Source organism: Mixophyes fleayi, chromosome 5, assembly GCF_038048845.1.
Source record: "Mixophyes fleayi isolate aMixFle1 chromosome 5, aMixFle1.hap1, whole genome shotgun sequence".
Taxonomy (NCBI): Eukaryota; Metazoa; Chordata; class Amphibia; order Anura; family Limnodynastidae; genus Mixophyes; species Mixophyes fleayi.
This window is the reverse complement of record NC_134406.1, coordinates 111,117,768-111,142,744: the sequence shown is the minus strand read 5'-3', so window position 1 is coordinate 111,142,744 and position 24,977 is coordinate 111,117,768. Positions and strand designations below refer to the sequence as shown.

At 42.0% G+C, this 24,977-nt stretch overlaps 1 protein-coding gene across 2 annotated transcripts in view; it reads right to left on the bottom strand.

Annotated features, from left to right (window-relative positions):
- The window catches only part of NKD2 (NKD inhibitor of Wnt signaling pathway 2), a 149,635-nt gene that overhangs the window by 25,466 nt on the left and 99,192 nt on the right, over positions 1-24,977 (bottom strand). For both annotated transcript variants that reach the window (XM_075212689.1, XM_075212690.1), the window contains one exon: positions 3,868-4,015. In XM_075212689.1, the coding sequence (XP_075068790.1) occupies positions 3,868-4,015 (148 nt within the window). The remainder of the gene's footprint in view (positions 1-3,867; positions 4,016-24,977) is intronic.

The following is a 24,977-nucleotide window of genomic DNA, read 5'->3' as shown; positions in this document are numbered from 1 at the left end:
ACAGCACAGCAATCCTTAATGGAACCAACTCCACACTTTAAACAAAAACAGCACTTGGAACTAGAAAGGGTTCAGAGAAGGGCGACAAAATTGATAAAGGGTATGGAGTCATTAAGTTATGAGGAAAGGTTAGCCAGTTTAGGCATGTTTACTTTAGAAAAGAGGCGCCTAAGGGGAGATATGATTACTATGTACAAATACATTAAGGGTCAATACAGAGAGCTTTCATGGGAACTTTTTACCCCAAGGACCATACACAGGACTCGTGGTCATCCCCTAAGGTTAGAGGAGAGGAAATTTCACAACCAGCAAAGGAAGGGGTTCTTTACAGTAAGGGCAGTCAAGATATGGAATTCATTGCCAGGGAAGGTTGTGATGGCAGATTCAATAGATATGTTTAAGAAAGGGTTAGACAAATTTTTAGCGGAAAGGTGTATCCAGGGATACAACCGTTAATTTAAAATAAAGGATAGTAGTGGATATAGGGTAAAAATTGGATTGCACTATTGAGTCTGGGGGGATTTTCAAAATTGAAACAGATGGGCGGTTGCCTACTCTGGATTAATTTCAAATATAAGTGCAGGATCGCAGGAGATCCAAAATAGGTTGAACTTGATGGACTGGTGTCTTTTTTCAACCTCATCAACTATGTTACTATGTTACTATGTTACTATGTTACTAAATCAAAAAAGCAGTGAAATCACAAGCTCAATGAAATCGCTTGCTACCTCCTGTTAAATAGAGCTTGCACTAACCAGCTGTATCAACTATGCGATTAAACCACACCCACTAGCTCTAACAGAGAGAAGGAAAAATTTGAATAGATCGGAGGAGAGTAGTCCAGATCTCCAAATAGAATAATTAAAGAACAAGCACAATTGGTTATGAAAGGGTTGTATCCATGTAGGTAAACAAGGAATGTATTGGTATGTGAGGATAAGTGTAGTATAGACAAGTAGTAATTACAAAGCCCATTCGATTACTTTAAACATATGTATTGAATATTGACCCAAGCAATTAAAATAAATCAGGGCACTGATATAAGCAAACAATATGCTGGGTGTAAGATTACAGCAGGCAGGGTGGTAAATAATGGGATGTACCGAGTATATACACCATAATCCATACTGACAACAAGTCTAAATTGCATCAAATTTGACACAAACAGTGAAGGAAACATATCCTCTCAAGTCCTAATTAAACACCAATTGTATCCACTTACATATAACTTTAGTGTGATGATAGTGAAACAACATATGATTGCAATGTGGAGCCTGGTGTCCGCTCCTAAGTGTGTGTAGCAAATAAAACAGGCTTAGTCCACAAAAATAGTTCACACACACTCACCTTACAGCGGCAGATGGTACTTACAGAAGGAGGATGATTGATGAACTCACCCGTACTTATCCTCTCATACCAATACATTTCTTGTTTACCTACACTGATACAATCCTTTCATAACCAATATGTATAAGATTCCCATCTTCCACAGCCACCTGCCTAGTATTGTGTAGGTCTCCCTTGTGCCGCCAAAACAACTCTAACTCATCGTTGCATGGACTCCACAAGTATTCTGAATGTGTCCTGTGGTTTCTGACACCAAGACATTAGCAGCAGATCCTTTAAGTCCTGTAAGTTGGAGTCTCCATTAAGTTTTTCCAGCACATTGATATGATTGAGAGCTGGGGAATTTTGAGACCAAATCATCACCTTGAATTCTTTGCCATGTTCCTCAAACCATTACTAAACAATCTTTGCAGTGTGGCAGGGCACATTATCCAGCTTAAAGAGGCAACTACCATCAGGTAGAACCATTGCTGTACTTTGTCTACAACAATGTTTAGGTAGGTGGTACGTGTCAAAGTAACATCATTACATCAACATAGCCCATAGCATAGTATAGTCCAGAGCATCACACTGCCTCCGCTGGCTTGCCTTCTTCCCATAGTGCATCCTGATGCCATCTCTTTCCCAGGTAAATGATGCACATGCACCCAGCTATCTACATGATGTAAAAGAAAATAAGATTCATCAGACCAGACCACCTTCTTCCATTGCTCCATGGTACAGCTCTGGCACTCATGTGCCCATTGTAGATGCTTTCAGCAGTGTACATTGGTCAGCATGGGCACTCTGACCAGTCTGCAACTACACAGTTTGATGTGCAGCAAGCTTAATGCACTATGTGTGCTGACACCCTTCTATTATAGCTAGCATGAACTATTTCAGCAATTTGTGATACAACTTCTGTGGGATTGAACCAGACAGGCTTTTGCTCCTCACACGCATCAATGAGTCTTTGGCACCCATGACCCTGTCATCAATTCTTCTTCTGTTAACCACTTTCGCTAGGTACTAACCACTTCATACCAGGAAAACCCCACAAGACCTGCCGTTTTGGAGATGCTCTGACCCAGTAGTCTAGCTATCACAATTTAGACCAAAATCGCTCAGATCCGTAATCTTGCCCATTTTTCCTGCTTCCAACACATAAACTTCAAAAACTGGCTGTTCACTTGCTGCCTAATATGTTCCACCAGGTGACAGGTTCCATTGTAACGAGATAATCAATTTTATTAACTTCACTTGTCAGTGGTGTTAATGTTAAGGCTGATCTGTGTGTGTAATATTTATATATATATATATATATATATATATATATATATATATATATATATACACACACACACACACACAAGCGCATATACATTTACATACACATCATTAGGGGAGGCAGAGTGGAATGTGCTTTGGTTGTCTCTATGGTGTACGAGTAAGCAAGTAATACTCTATTAAACCTTACTTTTTAACATTGTTGCAGTGAAATGTGAGATTAACATGGACCACTATACTTTTTCATTCATATATGAAAACTAAAATGTTGTTGTTTAGTCGTTCTGTAAAGTGCTCTCTTAATAATAAGGAGTTGTACACTGTTGTAACTGAAGTTAGCAAAGCAAGGAGAGTGAGTCTGTTCATGTCTCTCCTGAAGAGAACAATAGAGGCTAGGGAGAGGCTCTACAGCCACCCTGTCTCCCTATTATAAGTTTGCACCGCGATTGGCTGTCTGCAGCTCCTGGTTTAAGGTGGTTTACCATGGGGTGGGATTATCTGAAAGGGTAGGATACATATCTGGGACATGTCCAAAAGTGGATGTGTCTTAATTTTTAAAAAATAAAAATAAGAATGTGCTGGCTGGATATAAAAAGTGAATTTAAAGCGATGTATGTATAAGTTGCCTTTATGCACTGCTGATGGAGCTGATAATAACACAGGGGCCTTCCTCTTCTGCCCAGCAATGATTAAAAAAAGTGATTAGCATCCGAGACATGATTTTGGACAGACCTTTGTCTCCCCATGGCCACCTCCTTTTATTTGGGTCTCATTTTTCATTGATCCCTACTGGTGGAGAGCATTGTAAGAAATGACATGAGGTGGCACTGGCAAGGCAGAGCCCAGCCATGTTTATATCTTAGAATTCTTGATGCAAAATTGAGGGGAACCCTACTTCCCTTACTACTCTAGTGAAAGTGTCTCTTTAAGAAGGCTTAAAAATTTATTTTGACATTGCTGCTATCATTTGAATTATAGTAATGACAATAAATGACTATAATTTGTTTTCATGTTTGCATTTATTTTTTCTGCCTTGTATGTCCCTGTTTTATGTATATACTGTTTTCCCTACTGTATGGTGCTGTGGAGCCTTTGGTGCCTTACAAATGTACAATAATAATATTAATTCCTTGTCTCAAACACAAATAGATTACAACACAGCATTTAAAATAATTATACAATATGTAGATGATGAGCTGGCAGGAAGATGCATGTGAATGTCACATAATTTACTATGTATTGTGTTGTACTTACCTTGGACAGTACTTGAGTTTTCCCTTTTCTTTGTTGCAGGCTCAGGGCTCACTGTCAGTTTAACCCTGAGTGTTTTACTGTTATTAGACGAATGGTTAACAGACTGATCCACAACTTCGTAAATTGTGTGCATCAAACTGGACATATCCTAGAAGGCAAACATACTAATGTCATTACAATTTTCTTACTGTCTTCATTATTAAATGTAGTCTTATTAGCATATCAATCTGCTGCACATGTGGAGCAGGACCCGCACAGGGGCAAGATTTTAACAGAAAATTAATTAGATGTATACAATGCATGTACCAACCTATCTTATTAATGATTGATCTAGTATTTTCAGCTATTATTATAAGGTGTGCTGCTCTGTAAAATAAAAAAACCACACTGCTACAGCCTGTTTTCATTTTTAAACAGTATTATAGATATTATTTGGATTCCCGACACCTATTATCCTCCACCCCTCATGGTGACCATTTCGGTATGAACGTCTTCATTTACTGTGGATTCGCATAGTACGTGACACAGTTACATTGTTATTAAGGTTTAAAAAATCACTGGTCCATCAAGCTGTTATCTACCTTTCATAAATTATAAATGTGTTATTCAGAGGAAGGCAAAACATAACCCCCAGTTGACAATTTAGCATGACAGGAGAAGATAACCCTTCTGGACACTATAAGTCAACCCTATAATATCCTCTACTAATTATGGCATCATACATCATTTCTTATCTAATGGCCTCTGCATGTTCTTTGCTACAAAAGGTACATTATTCAATTCTTTGTATAGACTTTGAATATTGATACATATTAATAAGGTCCCCTCTAAGGTGCCTAGGTTGAACAAACCTAGTTTTTCTAAACTCTCTTTATAAGTTAATAGGTCCATTGCATTTATTAAGAAGTCACCCCATTTCTGATCCCTTTCTATTTCTACTCTGCCCTTCTTATGTTGAGATGGACAAAACTGTAACCCTTATTTAAGATGTAGTCTAACTAGTGACGTTTACAATGGTAATACTATGTATCACATGCATTTATCTTTACAGCCACTGCCTGGCACTGTATGCTATTTAGCTTTGTGTCATCTAGTACTTCTTAATCTTTCTCTATCTTAGTATTCTGCAATTGTATTCCATTTAATAGGTTAATCAGGTTAGATGCATTTCAGTCAATTTTTAATGCATTAGATGACTACTGACCTAGTAATATAAAGGTAAACAGTATATTGAAAAGTCTTTGGGTAGATAGCGTTTTCTAATTCTCTGGTAGAAAACTATTCTAAAAACTAGTAGGTCAAAATAAACTAAACATCAAACAAAAGTAGATTGAACAATAACCTGATACAAGCCCATTACAATCAATCCAGATGATTATGGACAACATGGTAACACTAATCTCTATAACAGTAGACAAGACATGCTGGAATTGTGAGCCTTATAGTCGTAGGCAAAAATAGTTCTTGCAAACGTTGCACTTGGGACCAAATAGGAGGGCAAAACAAAACTAGCTTCTTTTGAGGGTTGAAGAGATGTTTGTGTGTCCTCATGATGTGTCCGTTCTCTTGTGTAAGGTGATCTAACACAGTCCAGTAGGGATATCCTAAAATATTCAGTAAAGAAACTTTCAAGTCTACCATTTCAGTCTACAGTGAAGTGTAGTACTTAACTTCATGTATCAAAACCCCATTGTCCCATAAATTTTAAGCTTGCGAGCAGAGCCTTCTTACCTGTCCGTCTGTATTACTCAGTATTGTTTTATTACTGTGTTTGTTCCCGATGGTAAAGCGCTATGGAATTTGCTGGTGCTAAATAAATAGATTTTTAAATGATGATGAAGTATCATATAAATAAAAAAACCAGGACTTTGGGGCGTGGCTTGGACTCCCCGCCGGGAAGACGTGTTTGAACTGAGCTCCTCGGCTAAACTATTAAGGATCCAGCTCGGCTGTGAAATTCCAGGCAATTCTTCCCCTGACCGGGTTGGGAGCACATTAAGAACTCCTGGCATCAGAGGGGATCCGTTCCGGACACGCAGCTTGGCCGTACGCCCTAAACCCTGGAGTGAGGCCTGGCCTCACGTGGCAAGGTGGCCTCTACAGTGCCTTGGGGTCGGAGATTGCACGAAAACCCCCCACAAAGACCAGCCGAATCAAAACTGCTCTGGCCAGATTGGCCAGGCGGTGCACTCGGAACACTTGGGGTGGAAGATGCACATCCACCGCATACGCTGGTCCTTATCTGGCTGCGTGAGGCTGATCAAACACTATAAGCCTGAAGGGGATCCCCCAATACTGGTAAGGCAGTGAATACACACTTACACCAGCTCTTCCTCGGCCCGGCCGGACGTTGCTTACCGAGACCCCGTGCAGCGCTGAGACCATCGCTCTGTCAGCAATCAGACCACCGCCTTAAGCCTCACCCCAAAAGGTGGCAATCGTGAGCAACTGCGATGCTTGGTAACTGCGACCACAATCATAGGACACCAAACTCTGACACACAGTTTGGGTGCAAGCCCGAGATACCGTGGTGGGGGACTAATACCGTGGTGGGGGACAGATCCCTGGGACTGGAGACATCCGATGCAACCCAGTATCGTGACCTCTGTGGTCATATTTCCCTGAAGCCATCTGGGGTAGAGAAATACACAGAGGCTCTTACAGATCTTCCGCCGAGAGGAAAGCAACCAAAAGGGCCTCGGGACCCTTGTCAGGCGCGGGAGAAGAAGCGATCATCACGGGGCTGAAGTACAAGAATCCCTGCAATATCCACGCTGCACGGTTGGCTCCACATTAACCATCACTTTGCCCCACTGCGGTTGCATTCGCGCCTCGGTTAACTGTGAGTCACAGAGGTGTTTAGCCTCCACCATTACTAGCCCTCGTGGTCCTAACTCCTGGTCTCCCACTACCTGTATTAGCAGAATTTCTGCTTTTTACCCCTGAAACCGTGACTTTTGTAATAACAGAGGCCCGAGCTAACCTCCATATATTATCTTGGGACCCTTGAGGAAGTAGGGTCAGGGGCCTGCAAACCCAACTATAACTGCCAGTCACTGCAGTGACCAGTGAACATTTCTAAACCATTTTGTCTGGTATATCTAACTAATTCTTAAGCTGATCAGTGAGCCTGAATTGTTCTTTAAAGGCTCAGGCCTGAACTCAGCCCTGTCATTACTGTCCCTGTTGCACTGATTGATCCTCCTGAACAGCTTCTAGCATACAAGTCTCAAATCGGCTTACACGCTATATCCATACGTACTCACTTACAAGAATCCCCGGACATAAACAGGAGCCATAAGATTCCTCTGAGAGGAAACCTGTTCGGAGTAATTGGTGTCTACTTTTGCCTTTCCACTTAGTCTTGTCTCCGTAGAATATGTCAACTTAGACTGCGTGGGTCTGTCCCCCATCTGTCTGCTTCATAACTGATCATCAGCGAACGGTTTTTCAGCGAATCTGCATCCAACATGAATAAATCTGCAGGTAGAGGCCGCAAAGGCGCGACAGGAGAGATTACTCAACATTTCTCCTGCCAAGACAAAGCTTCTACTTCTTCTCCTCCTCACTCACCTATGGGGGTTCACGGCGAACAGGACCCTCCAGTCTCTACCATCCCTTCAACCAAGGCGGACTTTACTGAATTACGGAATCTGATCGTGGAGTGCACCAACGCTTTTTCCGTCGACCTCCAGAAGGCAATAGAGATCTTAAAGCAGAAATGGTTGTAATTTCTAAGAGAACCTCGGTTCTTGAAAATAAGATGGAATCGTCACTCACGTTTCAAAATGAAGCCTCCAAGGACATAAATTTTCTGCTTAAAAAAATGATTTCCTGAGGGATAAGATGGAGGACGTGGAGAATAGGGAACGTCGTAATAATCTTAGATTACGTAACATCCCTGAATCAGTCGAAACCAAGGATCTGGAAGATTTTGTGAGTAGATTCTTCTCCTCTCTGGACTCCACATTATCCAATCACCCGATGCAGATCGAACGGGTGCATAGGGCCCTTAGACCTCGCCCCAAGGATACTGAACCTCCTCGTGATGTGATATTGAGACTACTATCTTTCAAGACCAAGGAAATTATAACTAATGCAGTTAGGAACTCTTCCTATACCCTTTTTGAAGGTTCCCGGATCCAGGTTTTTCAAGATCTCGCTCCCTCCACGATAGCCAAAAGACGTGATATCAGAGAGGTTACCCGCATTCTTAGAGAAAAAGGTTATATATATCGTTGGGGCTTCCCCTTCTGCCTGATTATAGAAGTAGAGGGCCATCAAGAGTCGATCCGTACGCCAAATGAATGAAAAGATCTGCTCCATAGGCTTAGTCTCTCTCGTTTGGATTGGGTCGTGGGAAGAGACCCCCAGAGTTCTTCGCAGCAACCTCCCTGACTTGTAAATCTGTCTTTTTGATATGGAAGTCATGCAGAAATATTATGTTCTCATTTTTTTCCTCTCTTCAAATGCTTACATTTTACCTCATTTTTCTAAAAAATGTTGACTTTGTCATGTTGGACTTCTAAATACCTTAGATGTAGATGTTATTGGTTAACTATACAATTGATGTTTGTTTTTGCGTTTCCTGTCCTTCCAGCCGCGTACCCGTTTACACTGGGAGTTATTTAAATATTTTTTTGTAGTTTAAATTTTATACACATTCCCAAACTCTGTGCCTTGGTTTAGATATTTAAGTAGGCATATGTTGCCTAGATTTTAAGCTTACTTAGGTTTTCAGGCACTGTTCTAGTAGGTCTCTCCTCTGCCTATGAGGTACGAACCTACACTCTTACCTTCTTCCTCTGTCTTTTTAGAAATTTTCTCTCTCCTTTGCTTTCCCTACTCTCCCTCCTAATCCTACCCTCTCTACTTCTTTCTCCCCTAGGTACCAAAACCCAGACGACCCCACACCTGCTATAGGTATTATCCTGCAGAAGTTTGACTATGGCCTTTACAGCACTTTCCATCAAAGCTAAGGGGCTAAACACTCCCCAGAAACGCTCCATGTTATTTCACGCACTTCACAAACTTAATGGTGATGTAATTTTCTTGCAGGAGACTCATTTTAGGGCTGGTGGCCATCCCTCCTTGATGTCTAGAAGATATTCCAATGCCTACTACTCCTCTCATTCCACAAAGAAAAATGGAGTTGCCACAGTTCCGTTTGTTTTGTCAGCAATAAAGGACGACCCTGAGGGCCGATTTCTCCTCCTGATGGGAAAGATTGGTCATCTTGACATAACCTTTGCCAACATCTACGTTCCAAATACAGGTCAGGCAGCCTTCTTTACCCACTTTTTCTCAGAATTATATAAATTCCGCAAGGGTCTGCTTCTACTAGGGGGTGACTTCAATACCATTATGTCCCCTCTTCTAGACAGATCTGCATCTAGACATGCCTCCCCCCCATCTTCCCACACAAAACATCTGCAGAAACAAGTGGCTGAGGCAGGCCTATTTGATATATGACGAGCATTATATCCCACATCCAGGGATTATACGTTTTATTCTTTTCCCCATCAAAACCTATTCCCGGATTGACATGTTTATGGGGTGCACAAATTTATTCCAACATATAAAAAAGGCCGATATTGTATTCAATACATGGTCAGATCACTCCATATTATCACTCACGGTTGACCTTTTTCAAAATCCTCGGGGCAGAACCTCATGGAGACTAAACGAGACTCTTCTTAAACTCCCCAGGTTTAAAGATCTTATATCTGACTCCATTGCAAAATACTTTGAAATTAACTTAGATTCAGAGGTTCAGATTCCCACAACCTGGGAAGCTCACAAGGCGGTTATTTGGGGGGATATCATTCAGTTCGCCTCTCGGAGGAAAAAAGAACGTAACGAGACTCTTAATAAACTTAAGCTCCAGCTTGAGAACCTGGAAACACTACATAAGGAGTCTAGTTCCCCTTCACTATTCCAAAAGATACAAAAAACTAGAAGCGAAATACAGGCGATTCTTGCAGAAAGGACAGAGCGTCAGCTTAGATGGCTTAACCAAACCTTTTTTGAGAAAGGTAATAAGGCCGATACACTTTTAGCCAGGAGATTGAGAGCCAAGCGGGGGTCCCAAATAATCAATTCAGTTGCAAACAAGAAAGGGGACTTATCCTATGACCCTAGGATCATAAATGAAACTTTTCACAGGATTATGAAAATCTATACAACCTTCACAAGGGCCAAACCACCTCGAGAGCCTCTTCTCAAGCCATCAATACCTATCTAGATAAATGCTCGTTGCCATCACTTTCTCCGCATCAGGCCTCTACTCTCAATGAGGCTATAACTAGCGAGGAAATAATATCGGCATTAAAATCTCAAAAAAACTCTAAGGCCCCTGGTCCCAACAGCTTTATGATGCTATATTACAAGACATTCTGTAAAGAGCTGGTTCCTTACCTGACTCAGTTATGCAATCACATATTGATGGGGATAAATTCCATGTTGAATCCACCCGCTCCTCTATAGTGGTAATCCCTAAACCAAACAAGGACCCAACCTGCTGTCCCAACTGTCACCCTATTTCACTAATTAATGCTGATATTAAACTTTTTGCTAAAGTTCTAGCAAATCGCTTAAACGCCTACATTTCTATCGGCCATGCAGGCCCTATATCATCATCCCTCCTCCTCTGTTTTAACTAATGGGCTTCTGTTCCAAGAATTTTCTTTAGGTAACGGCACCAGACAAGGGAGTCCCCTATCTCCCTTGCTGTACACCCTTTGTATTGAACCATTGGCTGCTGCTATTAGGCGAAATCAGGATATTTCAGGGATACGAATTGGCCCCCGTCACTTCAAGTTATCGTTATTTGCTGATGACGTTTTGTTAACACTCTCAAACCCCCTCATCTCTCTCCCAAATCTTCTTGAAGAACTCAAGGAATATGGATCCTTGTCAGATTATAAAATAAATAACACTAAGTCAGAAGCCCTATCACTTCAAGTCCCCAGCGATGTCAAAAACATACTCGAATCCTCATTTAACTTCCAGTGGCGCCCTAAGGCGGTACGTTATTTATGGGTCCAGATCACAAAGGAATATAAACAGCTGTTCCATGCTAACTTCACCCCTCTTTTAGATTCAGTAAAAAGGGACCTGATAAAATGGGACTCGCTTTTCATCTCCTGGTTTGGTAGGATCAATGTGATAAAGATGAACTTTTAACCTAGAGTTTTATATCTAATCCAGACACTACCTATTCCGGTACCAGGTACTTTTTTAACAAACCTGCAATCGTTACGTGGTAAATTCATATGGCAAGGGAAAAAGTCGAGGCTCAAAAGGTCATGTCTATCTAAATCCACTCATTCGGGAGGATATGGTTTGCCGCTTTTTGAGCGCTATTATCAGGCAGTCAACCTTAGTCATATCATACCTGGAAGTCTGCCCCGGGGATAAAGAGATGGGTCGATCTCGAGAATGCACAGACACCAGACCATAACCTTAACTTGCTTCCCTGGCTCCCCAGAAATCAAAGGCCGGCCTCAGTTTACTCGCACCCCTCCATACAGTTTACACTCAACTTATGGGACAGACTCCACAGAAGGTGGGAGCTTACTACATTTCCTTCTCCACTCACCCCGCTGTGGCACCACCCAGATTTCCCGGCAGGAAACCTTCAGTCATTCTTACATCCTTGGCAAGAGGTGGGCTTCACTCAGTTTACCCACATCCTAGGAGAATTTGCTCCCTAGTCTTTTCCAGATCTTAGGGAGAAAAAGGGCCTTCCTTCGTCCTTGCATTTTGCTTACATACAAATTAGAGGCTTCATCAGGGCCGGATTAAGACACTGTAGGCCCCTGGGCTAGGGGTACTGTGAGGCCCCCATTTGTCAAGCGACCTATGCCTAATCCGATATTATTGGGGGCTCCCCAGTAATATCGGATTGGGCATAAGTAGTTTGAGCTGTGTTTCTTTTAATATACCAAATAATTATTTTCAAAATGCCAAACAGAAGTTAAATACAAAATTTTATTTTTTCTTACAAGGTTACTTATAAACAAATAAAAATCAAAACTTTGTTCTGCGTAATTTCTTTGAAACAAATTGCTCTAAAACATTGTTAAATTGTAAATCCTTTAGAATATAATTTTCTATTGCCATAATAGCAAGTCTATTGAGACTTTCTTGTGCCATTGTCGATCTGTATGCATTCTTCAAAAGTTTCATCTTGGAGAAACTCCTTTCTCCAGTAGCATTAGTTATCATCAAGCACATGTAAATCCGCAGAGCTATTTCAACATTGGGTAATGAAGATGTTAATCCATTGTTTGCTACAAGGTTGTAGATATCAGAAGCCCTTAGATATTGAGCATTTTGCTTGAATTCATCAAATTCCGCTACAAAGTTCTTGAAGTGAAGAATTTCGGCCACAAATTCAGGCTCTGTGTCACCTGAGTAAATCTGCTGAAATTTGGCTGCTGCTGTTGAAATGTCTGCATCACTCATTGTTGGGAATTCAACCAGGAAACCAAATAGTGAGTGAACATTTTTGTATGCTTCAATGCGATGTGCAGGAGCTGAACATAAGTTATCTATGATGGGTAGATATATTTTCACCTTAAATTTCTCTTTTACTTGCAAAATAACATTTTCAGCATTACCAACAATGCTTCCTTTTCTTTTCGATTGTCGCTTGTGTTCATATCAATATTGTGCATCTCCAACTTTATTGTGTGCTTTACTTTCAAACACTTCAAACTGATTTCGCTGTGTCATCAAAAAATCTACGAGAGATTTAAGAAGTTTAATAGCTGTTTGAAGCTCCAGTGTTTCACCTTGAAGTGACTTGCTGACTTGATTGAATCTCTCAAGTATGACAGCCCAGAAGTCTGCCAAGAGAACTGTTTCCAATTTTGCAAGTTGTTTGAGAATAATATTTGCCTCATAACATGTGTCAGCTTTCTGATTACAATTTTCTGAGATTATCCGCAAAGTCTTTTGAAAAGAGCTGTAGCCTTTAGACAGAGCCTTTACAGCATCAGCCCTTGCAGACCATCTAGTATCGGATGTCCTTTTAGCTACTAATGTAGACTGACTTCCATATTCATCCTTGAGGCACTGAAGCATAACTGACCAACGTTGAGTGGAACCAGAAAAGAAATTGTACATTTTTTGTATTAGATTAAAGAATGATATAGCTCCAATGCAGCTTTCCACAGCCCATACACCTACTAAGTTGAGGGAGTGTGCAGCACATGGAATATAATGCGCAAGAGGATTGATATTTGTAATCTGTGCTTGCAGCCCTTTGTAGCATCCTGACATGTTTGATGCGTTGTCATAGGACTGTCCTCTTAGATTAGCTACATCAATACCAATTTGGTGAAAGTATTTCAAGATAATGTTGGCAAGAGCTTCTCCAGTGTTACGTACCATGATGGGAATAAAAGTGAGAAAACGTTCAACAACCTTTTCTGATTTTTTAACATACCGAACAACTACAGTCAACTGATCAGTATGAGAATTGTCAGGTGTTGAATCAACACTTAGGGAAAAGTATTTGGCTTCCTTGATTTCTTCTACAATGGTTTGCAAAACTTTGTTTCCCATAATCTCAATGATTTTCTCACATATTGTTGAAGATAAATATGAAGCTTTTCCTCTTCCTTGATTACCCTATTTTGCTATATGTGAACTAAGAAAAGGATCATATTCAGCAAGTAATTCAAGAATGCCAAGGAAGTTGCCGTTGTGTTGAGAATTGAGGAGTTCTGTAAAGCTAATCCACGAGATGAGAGAAATTTGATAGTAGAAACTACTCTTTGCAGTACTTTTGCCCAGTATTCCTTTTCCTTTGTGAATTCAATTTCCATTATGGAATCAATTCGTCCAAGGTCTTTACCCCTAGAAAAGCATGTCATCATAGATGTCCTATGTCATTGCTTTTTTCATGTTCTGAAATGCGTGTAGCAGCATGTTTCCAATCTGAAAATCCACCATGAGAAAACTGTGTTTTCACTCCATGAATACCATCAAAGAGAACGCAAGCACAGCAATATACATTCCCTGTTGAAGGAGAATACACTAGCCATTCCCTTTTAATTGTTTCACCAGTTATGTGTTTTCGGAATATCAAAGCACGTGAACATTTTCTTCTCTGATCGGAGTATACTCTTTCGGATAGAGAAAAGTCATCATCATGGTGCTGGCAATCCACGGGACCTTGCTTGCACCAAAAGTCACGTACCTTATTTGTTATATTGTCAATTGTCCACAAACCAATGTCATTTTGATACTCAAATGCAAGGTTATCTTTCCTCAGATGAACAATCTCAGATTCAATCCCTGTGGCATCAGTATTAGAGACAACCTCAGTAGAGACAACCTCAGTTATTGTGTTATCATTTGATGCACTTGTTGTTGGCTGTGGCTGCTCTTCTCCTGTTGTTGGCTCTGGCTGCTCTTCAGCTACTGTTAGCTCTGGCTGCTGTAATGGTGCTGTGCCTGCCTTGGGTTTGAATTAGGGATGTGAACCGGCGACTTTTGGTGTCTCGTGTTTTGGATTCGGATTTTCTTGAGGTTTTGGGTTCGGATTTGTTTCGCAAAACACCTGCCGAAAGGTTTTAGTTCGGATTTAAGGTTTTGGATTCGGATTTTTTTTTTTTAAAAAAAAAAGCATAAAAAGTTCAAAAATCAGGTTTGTGGGCTTATTTTCACTCCTACGCTATTATTAACCTCAATAACATTCAATAACAATCATTTCCACTAATTTACAGTGTATTCTGAACACCTCACAATATTGTTATTAGTCCAAAACGTTGCAACGAGGTATCTTTCTGGACTGCGTAGTGGAGTGGTCCCCACAATATAATAAGAAAACCATTAACTGGTCTGAATCGCACCAAAAAATGTACCTGGACTGCGTAGAGAAGTGGTCACCACAATATAATTTAAAAACCCTGAACTGGTCTGATTCGCACCAAAAATTGTACCTGGACTGCGTAGAGGAGTGGTCACCGCACAATATAATTTAAAAACCCTGAACTGGTCTTAATCGCACAAAAAATGTATCTGAACTGCGTAGAGGAGTGGTCACCACAATATAATAAGAAAACCATCAACTGGTCTGAATCGCACCAAAATATGTACCTGGACTGCGTAGAGGAGTGGTCACCACAATATAATTTAAAAACCCTGAACTGGTCTTAATCGCACCAAAAAATGTATCTGGACTGCGTAGAGAAGTGGTCTCCACAATATAATTAAAAAACCCTCCATGGGTCTGAATTCCACCAAAAAAGTTTATGGACTGCATAGTGTAGTGGCCCCGGTACTGAATTTGGTACCGGGGCCACAATACCTCCTCCAACTTCCAAGTGTAGTGTTTAGAACATATAAACACTACAGTAGTTCTAGCACGTCAATACCTCTTGTTTTAAATAATGACAGGACATTTTACTTTTGGTTTAATTTTTTGAATTTGTTGACATTTTGTTTTACTTTTTGAACATGGCAAACGACTGTTGAATGGTCACATAATGCCAAAAAAAGAGTTGCAAGATGGAATTGTCCTTGGGCCCTCCCACCCACCATTATGTTGTTGAAATAGGACATGCACACTTTAACAAACCAATCATTTCAGCGACAGGGCCTACCAAACAACTGTGGCTGAAATGATTGGTTTGTTTGGGCCCCCACACCAAAAAAGCTATTCATCTCTCCCTGTACAAAATAAACAGGCTCTACTGAGACAAGATGTCGTCCTCATCCTCAACCTCTGATTCCTCTCCCCCTACAGTGTGTACTTCATCCTCCTCACACATTATCAATTCGTCCCTGCTGGACTCCACAACCACAGGTCCCTCTGTACTATCTGGAGGGCAGTGCTGTACTTCATTGAGGAATTGATTATTCATTTTTATAAACATTTTTTCAACGTTGTGAGGAAGAAACCTCCTTCGCCGCTCACTGACCAGGTTCCCCGCTGCACTAAAAACTCTTTCCGAGTACACACTGGAGGGGGGACAACTCAGGTAAAATAGAGCCAGTTTGTACAGGGGCTTCCAAACTGCCTTTTTTTTCCTGCCAGTAACAATATGGACTGTCTGACATGTCTATTTGGATGGTGTCAGCAAAATAATCCTCCACCATTTTTTCAATTGTGACAGCATCCAATGCAGCGACAGTAGACATGTCTGCAATGGTTGGCAGGTCCTTCAGTCCGGACCAGATGTTATCAGCATCCCCGCCAGCGGCTCTTTTAGGAAAACTTAGCTTTTTCCTCGCAGCCATAGATGTGGAAGAAAATGAGGGTGGAGCTGTTGGCATGTCGCAGTCCTCTTCAGAGGACAATCTCCTGACCAGCAGGTCTTTGCACCGCTGTAGACTTGTATCCGCCGGAAACAGAGACACAACATACGCTTTAAACCGAGGATCGAGCACGGTGGCCAGAATGTATTCCTCTGACTTTAAAAGAGAGACCACCCTCGGATCCTGGCAAAGCGTACGAAGGGCTACATCCACAAGAGCTACATGCTTGGTGTAATCGCAATGGTTTACCAGCTTCTCCCTCACTTTCTCCAGCTGCTTCTGCAACAGCCTGATCAGGGGAATGACCTGACTCAAGCTGGCAGTGTCGGAATGGACTTCTCGTGTGGCAAGTTGAAACGGCTGGAGAACCTTGCACAACACGGAAATCAGTCTCCACTGCGCTTGACTCAGGTGCATCCCCACTCCTTTGCCTATGTCGTAGGTGGCTGTGTAGGCCTGAATGGCCTTTTGCTGCTCCTCCATCCTCTGCAGCATATAGAGGGTGGAGTTCCAGCGCGTCACAACCTCTTGTTTGAGGTGATGGCAGGGCAGGTTCATGCTTTTTTGATGTGCCTCTAGTCTGCGGTAGGCACTGGCTGAATGCCGAAAGTGTCCAGCAATTTTGCGCGCCACCGCAAGCATCTCCTGCACACCCCTGTCACTCTTGAGGTAATGCTGCACCACCAAATTAATGGTGTGGGCAAAACATGGGACGTGCTGGAAATTGCCCATATTTAATGCCCGCACAATGTTGCTGGCATTGTCTGACACCACAAATCCCCATGAGAGTCTAAGTAGGGTAAGCCACTGGGAGATAATTTCCCTCAGTTTCTCTAATATGTTGTCAGCGTTGTGCCTCTTATTAAAGCCTGTAATACACAATGTTGCCTGCCTTTGCACGAGCAGCCATTTTGTAGATGCTGCTACTGATGCAGCTGTTGCTGTTGCTGCGGAAGCGGATGCATCTACCCAGTGGGCTGTCACAGTCATATAGTCCTTCGTTTGCCCAGAACCACTTGTCCACATGTCCGTGGTTAAGTGGACAGTGGGTACAACCGCATTTTTTAGAGCACTGAGGACACTTGATTTGGTTTCTCTTTTTGCTACTTTTACTTAACTTGGGCTTTTTGGATTTTACATGCCCTGTACTAGGAGATTGGGCATCGGGCTTGGAAGACGACGTTGATGGCATTTCATCGTCTATGTCATGACTAGTGGCAGCAGCTTCAGCATTAGGAGGAAGTGGGTCTTGATCTTTCCCTACTTTATCCTCCGAATTTTTGGTCTCCATTATATGTAGCACAAGATACTGCAGAATGTGTGAACGTGGTAATATTGCAGTACCAATGGGCTTATACTGCAGGATTGGTTTTGCAAATTTTGTTGTAATTAATTTTTTTTTTAATTTTTTTTTTGTATTATTTTTATAAGTTTTTTTTAATTTTTTAAACACTTGGGAATAATGGGGAAATAAAGAACTATGCCCTTAGAAGCACAGAGCACAGCACACAGCACCACTGGACTGATACTGCAGAACACAGCACAGCACAGCACAGAACTAAACAGCACGAGATCTACCAGAACAGAGGACCACCTAACACACCCTCCCTCTACCCTGATCAATGCCCGAGTGAAGATGGCGGCGACTAGCGGGGAATTTATAGGAACCGAGTATCGCAAGATCCGACAGCGGGATTATGACTCCGAGCCTCGGTTTCAGGTTTCAGGATCTGTCTCGGATCCGACTCGGATCGGAAACGTTCGGGTGGGCTCGGATTCAGGAAATCCGAGTGCGCTCATCTCTAGTTTGAATCCAAGATCAAATAAGTTTGGACATTGGCTGAGCAGTTCTTCATACTTTCGTGTCTTCTCCTGTTGTCTTTTTTTTTTTGCTTGCTCCACTCTCAAACGCCTTCTTCTCTGACATAATTAATCTGAAAAGGTGAAATTATTAAAAAATATCAATCCATCAGACCCTCACCCTTTGCCAAATCATTAGATGTCCCCGTTGCAGCCACGTCACCTCCCCAGTCATTACCCCGCCCTCCAACCTCAGACCCAATGTATCACCTCAGCAGCCACTTCATCTACCCAGTAACACAGTGGATTCCAAACTTTTTCAGTTTAAGGCACCCTTAGGGTCTCCCAAAATTTTTCAAGGCACCCCTTAGCCAAAATAATTACCAAGTAGTCCCCCACCTTGCTTACCACTGGCCCTGACCAAGGCACCCCTGTGAGATCTCCAAGGCATCTCAGGCGCACAGTTTGGGAACCACTGCAGTAACATATTTGAAGACATTGTACCAGTAGCGTTATAGACTTTTTATTCATTATGTACTGGCTAGAAGGAAAGAACACTTTCATCCAGATGGTAATTAATTTTCTTTTTAGAATACCCTTAGCAATATAAATCAAGCCAGAAATTAATTAGCTTGAGACAAATTGCACTGTAAGGAACATCATATAGATTAGTATATATTAAATTTTACTTTTAACTTTTCTATAAAATAATATGGAAGCTTCCACGCATCATAATAAACAAAATATGCCGATAGATATGGATATTTACTAGCAAACAAGGGAACACAAATGTTGCCAACACCAGGATTATTCTTCCCAAAGTTGTCCTGTCAATCATACAGCTTGAGGGCATGATATAGTATCAATTTCCAAAGCCAGTCCAGAAGAATTGGAAAATGGCAGAAAGCAGACAAAGGGCAGACAGACAAGACCCCCTGGAATTGGTTTCAGTCAGTACAGAAAGAGAACATCAACCTATTACAGACCAAATTAAAGATCATTTCATTTAGATTAATAGCCTTAATTATGGAGTTAACCATGCAGACTTCGCCTCATTGATGAAGAATTAATTGCACAACATACTCACTCAATGCTCAAGCCATATAAATAACAAAAATATATATGTGAAGAAATTAAATGTAAGCACATTAACATTGTACATTTTTTATCCTGAGGTTACCATTGTAGCCGAGACATTATTATTATTATTATCATTTATTTGTTAGGCGCCACAAGGTATCCGCAGCGCCGCACACAGTACTAACAGTAGACTATACAGGGTGAAACCATACAGAACAATGAACAAAAAGTACCAATACTTCAGAAACTAGTTATATGCAGTAAAGACGGAGCGGAAAAACAGGTATGGAGACAGGAGGGGAGGGGGCCCTGCTCATACGAGCTTACATTCTAAGGGAGGGTAAACAGACCGGGCACAAGAGGAGCCAGTTGAGGCAAGAGGAGAGAAGGGAGGACGAGCAAAGGGAGGAAATGGGGGTTAAGTAGATGGTTGGTAGGCTTTGAGACATTAAAATGACTTACATTAAATCATATCTTATAACAAAAGTTCACAGCGCACAACACCCTTAGATGATTAAATCATACCTAGCTATCATGTAGACAGAAAAATCTAACATTGAAATAAATAGTACAACAGCCAGCCTCAGTAAACTGCAGCCAGTGTCGGTATCCAAACTGGCTTTCATCAGAAGCCCCCTAAACATATGGAAGTACAAAACTAATGCAGAATACAGACACTTGCCACTGACCCTCTGCACATAAAATATTCTATAGTCCTTCACCAATAGCAACAGGCATATATTAACAAAGATATTTTGCAATAGCATGAGTCCATTACAATAGCTACATGATGTATTATCTAACATGTTAACAGATCATGGCAAAGAGGCTTCAATATTATGGCACAGCTCACAATTCACAACATAGCCAGCACATAGGGGATGAAACGTCTTCTACTTTAATAATTCCCAGCCGTGTGGGTCCAGAGTTCTCACCAAAAAATGAGCAGCAAAAAAGATTATAGTGTATTGTGCTTCAATGGATTATTACATCACCACGTATATAGTGATTCCCCTGCATGCACACCAATAGTTCTAAAGTATACCAAATAAGTGTGCAAGCTGAAATTCAAATAGCTCAAGGAACCAGAAAAGCAGGAGATAGAAAGGTATAAAAGATGGTGCTAATAATAATAATGGGGGTCTCTTTCACCTGTTTTGGTCTATTTTGGGACTATTGCGTGTGAATGCAAGGGAATCACTATATACATGGTGATGTCATAATCCATTTACACATATTAAACTATATATTTTTTTCTCTTATCTTTTAGCCTTTTTTTTTGTTCATGATCTACCCCCCCAGTCATGATAAGCTCCCAACAGTTCCAACCACACCTACAATGATCTCCCCCAGTGCCACTGTGTCAGCCCAGCCCTCCTGCAATTATCTCCCCCAACAGAGCACACTGTGCCAGCCCCCAACCCTCCTTGCAAATAACTCCCCCAAAAGTGCACACTGTGCCAGCCAGCCCCCAACCCCCCTGGCAAATATCTCCCCCAAAAGTGCACACTGTGCCAGCCAGTCCCCACTCCCCCCCCCTGCAATTATCATCCCCAAAAGTGCACACTTTGCCAGCCAGCCCCCAAACCCCGCCCTGCAAATATCTCCCCCCAACACTGCACACTGTGCCAGCCAGCCCCCCCTCCCGCAACTATAACCCCCAAAAGTGCACACTGTGCCAGCCAGCCCCCAACCCCCCTTGCAATTTTCACCCCCAAAAGTGCACACTTTTGCCAGTCAGTCCACAAACCCCCCTGCAAATATCTCCCCCAAAAGTGCACACTATGCGTGCCAGCCAGCCCCCCCTTGTAATTCTCTGCACCAAAAATACAATGTACAATCTGAGCCAGCCAGCCCCCAAGAGCGAGCTTACCTCAGTGTTCTTCAGTCAGCTCACTCCCTGCTGCCTGCCTGCTTGTAGTGTCCATTCCACGGCGCGCACCTATCTCCTTCCTAAGGAGATCTCGTGAGAGTGAGACAGTCTCACTCTCACGAGATCTCCTTAGTAAGGAGATTAATGAGCGCCGTGGACGGACCATTGCCAGCAGCCTGTCAATGGAGGTGAGTGACGTCAACCTCCATTCAATAGGAGTCGCCGACCGCTGTACAGTCTGTAGCGCGGCCCCACCGATGCTATAGCCCAGGTAGACTTCGGGTTAATCCGGCCCTGGGCTTCATACATTCACCCTGCAGATCTTCCAAATTACGTAATCCTACACCTTTTGAGAGGAGTTGTATGAATAGCGCTGGAGCTTTGGGCTTGATATCACTGGTCTATCACACTTTCCTGGGTCCAAAGTCTGATATCATTGAACCATTTGGGAGGCCTGGCTTCAGGACACAGGCAAGGTTTTGGATCAGGAGGGATGGTCCCGGCTTAGGATGAGGATTTCCAAGATCTCCATCAACACTTGAATTTGTGAGAATACATTTAATGTTTACACTAGATGGTACCTAATACCAACCAGACTATTGTAGTCTGGTTGGTACTAGGTACCATCTAGTGTAAACATTAAATGTTCCGCGGCGCTCATTAATCTCCTTACTAAGGAGATCTCGTGAGAGTGAGACAGTCTCACTCTCACGAGATCTCCTTAGTAAGGAGATTAATGAGCGCCGTTGACGGACCATTGCCAGCAGCCTGTCAATGGAGGTGAGTGACGTCACCTCCGTTCAATAGGAGTCGCCGACCGCTGTACAGTCTGTAGCGCGGCCCCACAGATGCCCGGGGCCCCTGGGCTGTAGCCCAGTTAGACCTCGGGTTAATCCAGCCCTGGGCTTCATACATTCACTCTGCAGATCTTCCAAATTACGTAGTCTGACTACACATAATATATCTTGGCACTTCAGACCTATGTTGGAGAGGATTCGGGGAGGTGGGCTCATTCTATCATATCTGTTGGACATGTCCTGGTATCTTTAACTTGTGGACCCAGGTTGCTGATCTACTCACAAGAATCTTAGAAATTGAGGTGCTGCCCGACCCAATGGTCATGTTGTTATGTTCCCGGGTCAAAGCCCTAAATAATCATGGAGATAGATTAGTACAGCATATTTGTGCCGCTACTCGTTTGCAAATAGCAAAAGATTGGAAATCTCCCCACCCCCCTAGCCTTCAAAGTATAGTATCTCGTGTATGGTACATGGCCACAATGGAATATATTACCAGTCTTTTTCATGACAAAATTCTAAACTTTCACAAAGTATGGGATTTTTGGTACTCTTTTCATCAAGCAACAACGCCCATCACTTAAAAAAAAATAAAAAAACTATCTTACAGTTGTGCTCTCTAGACTTACCTCTTTTCCCCCTTCTCCCTTCCTACCTCTTTTCTACTTTTCTATGCTTATTTTAAAAGGAAAAAAAATGAAGGAAAGTAACAAGTTTGATACAGAGTTTCATTACAACAGAGATTTTTATTGCTTATACTTAGGACATGTTAACATATTTTGACTGTTTTGCATCTCTATAGTTTAATCCATAGCTAATTTACGTCTGCTGAATATGTATATTAACATGTCTTAAGATTGAATATCGTTCTCTATAGTTTTATTGACATGATTTGTCTGAAACTCATGTTTTCGCGAAAATAAAGAGTTTAAAAAAAAACAACCAAAAAAAACAGGACTTTCACACAATTGTGAGGGCTCAGGAGCCATAGAAAAAGGTCTAGAGGAGGTTTACCCATTCTAGCATTTTGGTGTAAAGCTCTGTCTAATTTACACATGTCAGGGAGCAAATCTGTTTTAAGACCTCTGGTATTTTTGCAGGTCTCTTATTTCTACTACTCCTCTTTTCAGTAGCAGATTGTTTCTGTAATTTCTATTATCGGCATTTATAAAGTTAGTATGACTCAATGCCTGTTGTAAGAGTGTGTTCACTCGTGTTTCCAGGGCCAACACTTCAGTGATGAGTGCAATGGTGGATTTTTGCAGTTCTGATTGGATCAATTTTTCAATGCTGACCAGGAGATCTTTTAAGCCTTGCTTGGTAATGAATTCAATGTGGTCCGGCTCTGGCTCTAAATCTTCAGTATGACAACACTGCCTTCTTGCATGGAAAGTTAAAGAAAGTTTCTAGGACATCCCAGCATATAGTTCCATTCCTCGTCTGTTATCCTCATCAAAATCCTCCTCCCACTTATGTCTTTATGTCTCAAGATCACCAAATGATGCCTGGGGCAATGTGTAAGCATGCAAAATTTAAATAGGAGCATCCAGATCTATTCCTGTGCTTCCAAAATTTTTATGTGTGAGGTTTCATACATATACGGCTTATGCAATAAATTGGGCAGTTTCCTCAGTATTAACCCTCCAGAAAGGTTTGGGAGTATGTATTTGTGACAGGATGGACCGCCTATGCTACCCTGTCTGCTGTTGCTGGGAACCGGCTGGGCTTACTTTGCCAACGTTTCCAAATGTGCCCTCTAGCTGTAGTAGGGGGGCTTTTCAAGTGCTGCCACCACTGGACTCCTTACCGGCATCCATAACCGGTTTTCTTCGGGGTGACTGACGCTTCTAGCGTACCCTTTTACTGACTGGTACCCTTGACCTCGTCCTATAGATCAGGATTGCTGTAGATGGATCCGCCCTGGCCTATCACACTGGCCAGAGCTGATGGGTAGCGGGGAGAGCAGTGGTACTCGATGCTGGGTTCAAACCTCAGAATAGCTGGGAACGAATTAGAGTTGGGTCTAATCTGTAGGTCACATGATAGAGAAGATTCCAAGCAGGTCTTTGAAGCAGGTGATGTTTATTTGCTCTTACACTGGTTAAAGGTACCAATGATCAGGTCAGATAAAAGAAAAACAGCATTTAATACAAAACAGTGCTGTTTTTATACACATTTGAGACTTGTCTTTGCAGGAGGTAATCAGTCCTCCTGTCCCTTTAACCAATCTAGGCTGATTCATGCAGCCTGCACGTGAATCACCCCAGATAGGTTTTATACTACCTCCGTCCCCCCGTCCACAAGCTGCCAGGGAGAGGGGGGCTCAGCTCACTCTCCTCCCCTAGTGCCTCTCTGTCTGGGGTGAGAGACTTATCTTTTAAATCTCCCACCCAAACTGATTTCCAGGGACCCTGCCCCTGGGTCTGGCTCTGATCCCTGGGGGAGAGCAGCCAGACCCCGAGGAAGCAGTCCCTGCCCTGTCGCTAGTTGAAGCTATTGGAGCTCCAACTAGGGACTTAGCTTCCTGGGAAGATCTTGATTGACACCTGCTAACAAATTAAATTTGCCTCTAACTTTTATTTTTTTTACATTCTGACCATTAATAATAAGCAGTTTCATGATAATGTGAATTTCACAAGAGAGAGACATTCACAACTCTAATTATACAGCCAAGTGGAGTTAGTGTAGAGGAGATCATCATCCTCAATATTTATATAGCGCCAACATATTCCGTAGCGCCTTACAATTGGGGACAAACACAGTAATAAACAAACTGGGTAAGACACACAAAGAGGTGAGAGGACCCTTCTCGCAAGCTTACAATCTATGGAACAATGGGAGTGGATACCTGAGGGTAATCTACATATTGCATTTCCGTCCATCCAGATTGCAAAGGTAAAAAACAAAACAAAAAGGGATTAGTATATTAGATTATATGATCCATTCACACAGCAATGTTTGTCAGAGGGTTGTTGTCTTGTGTGGATTGTGTAACAGATGGTAATAGGGTAATCTAGTGAGATTAAGAGGGTGGTTGAGGAATATTATAATCTTGTCTGAAGAGGTGTGTTTACAGAGAACGATTGAAAGTTTGTAGAACAGAGGAAAGTCTTATTGTGTGAGGGAGGGAATTCCATAGAGTGGCTGCAGTCCGAAAAAGTTCTGTAACTGGGAATGGAAGGGTGTAAGCAGAATGGATGAGACCCAGATCTTGTGCAGAATGGAATTGTCGAGTTGGGAGATATTTTGAGAGAAGTGAAGAGATGTATGTTGGTGCAGTTTTGTTG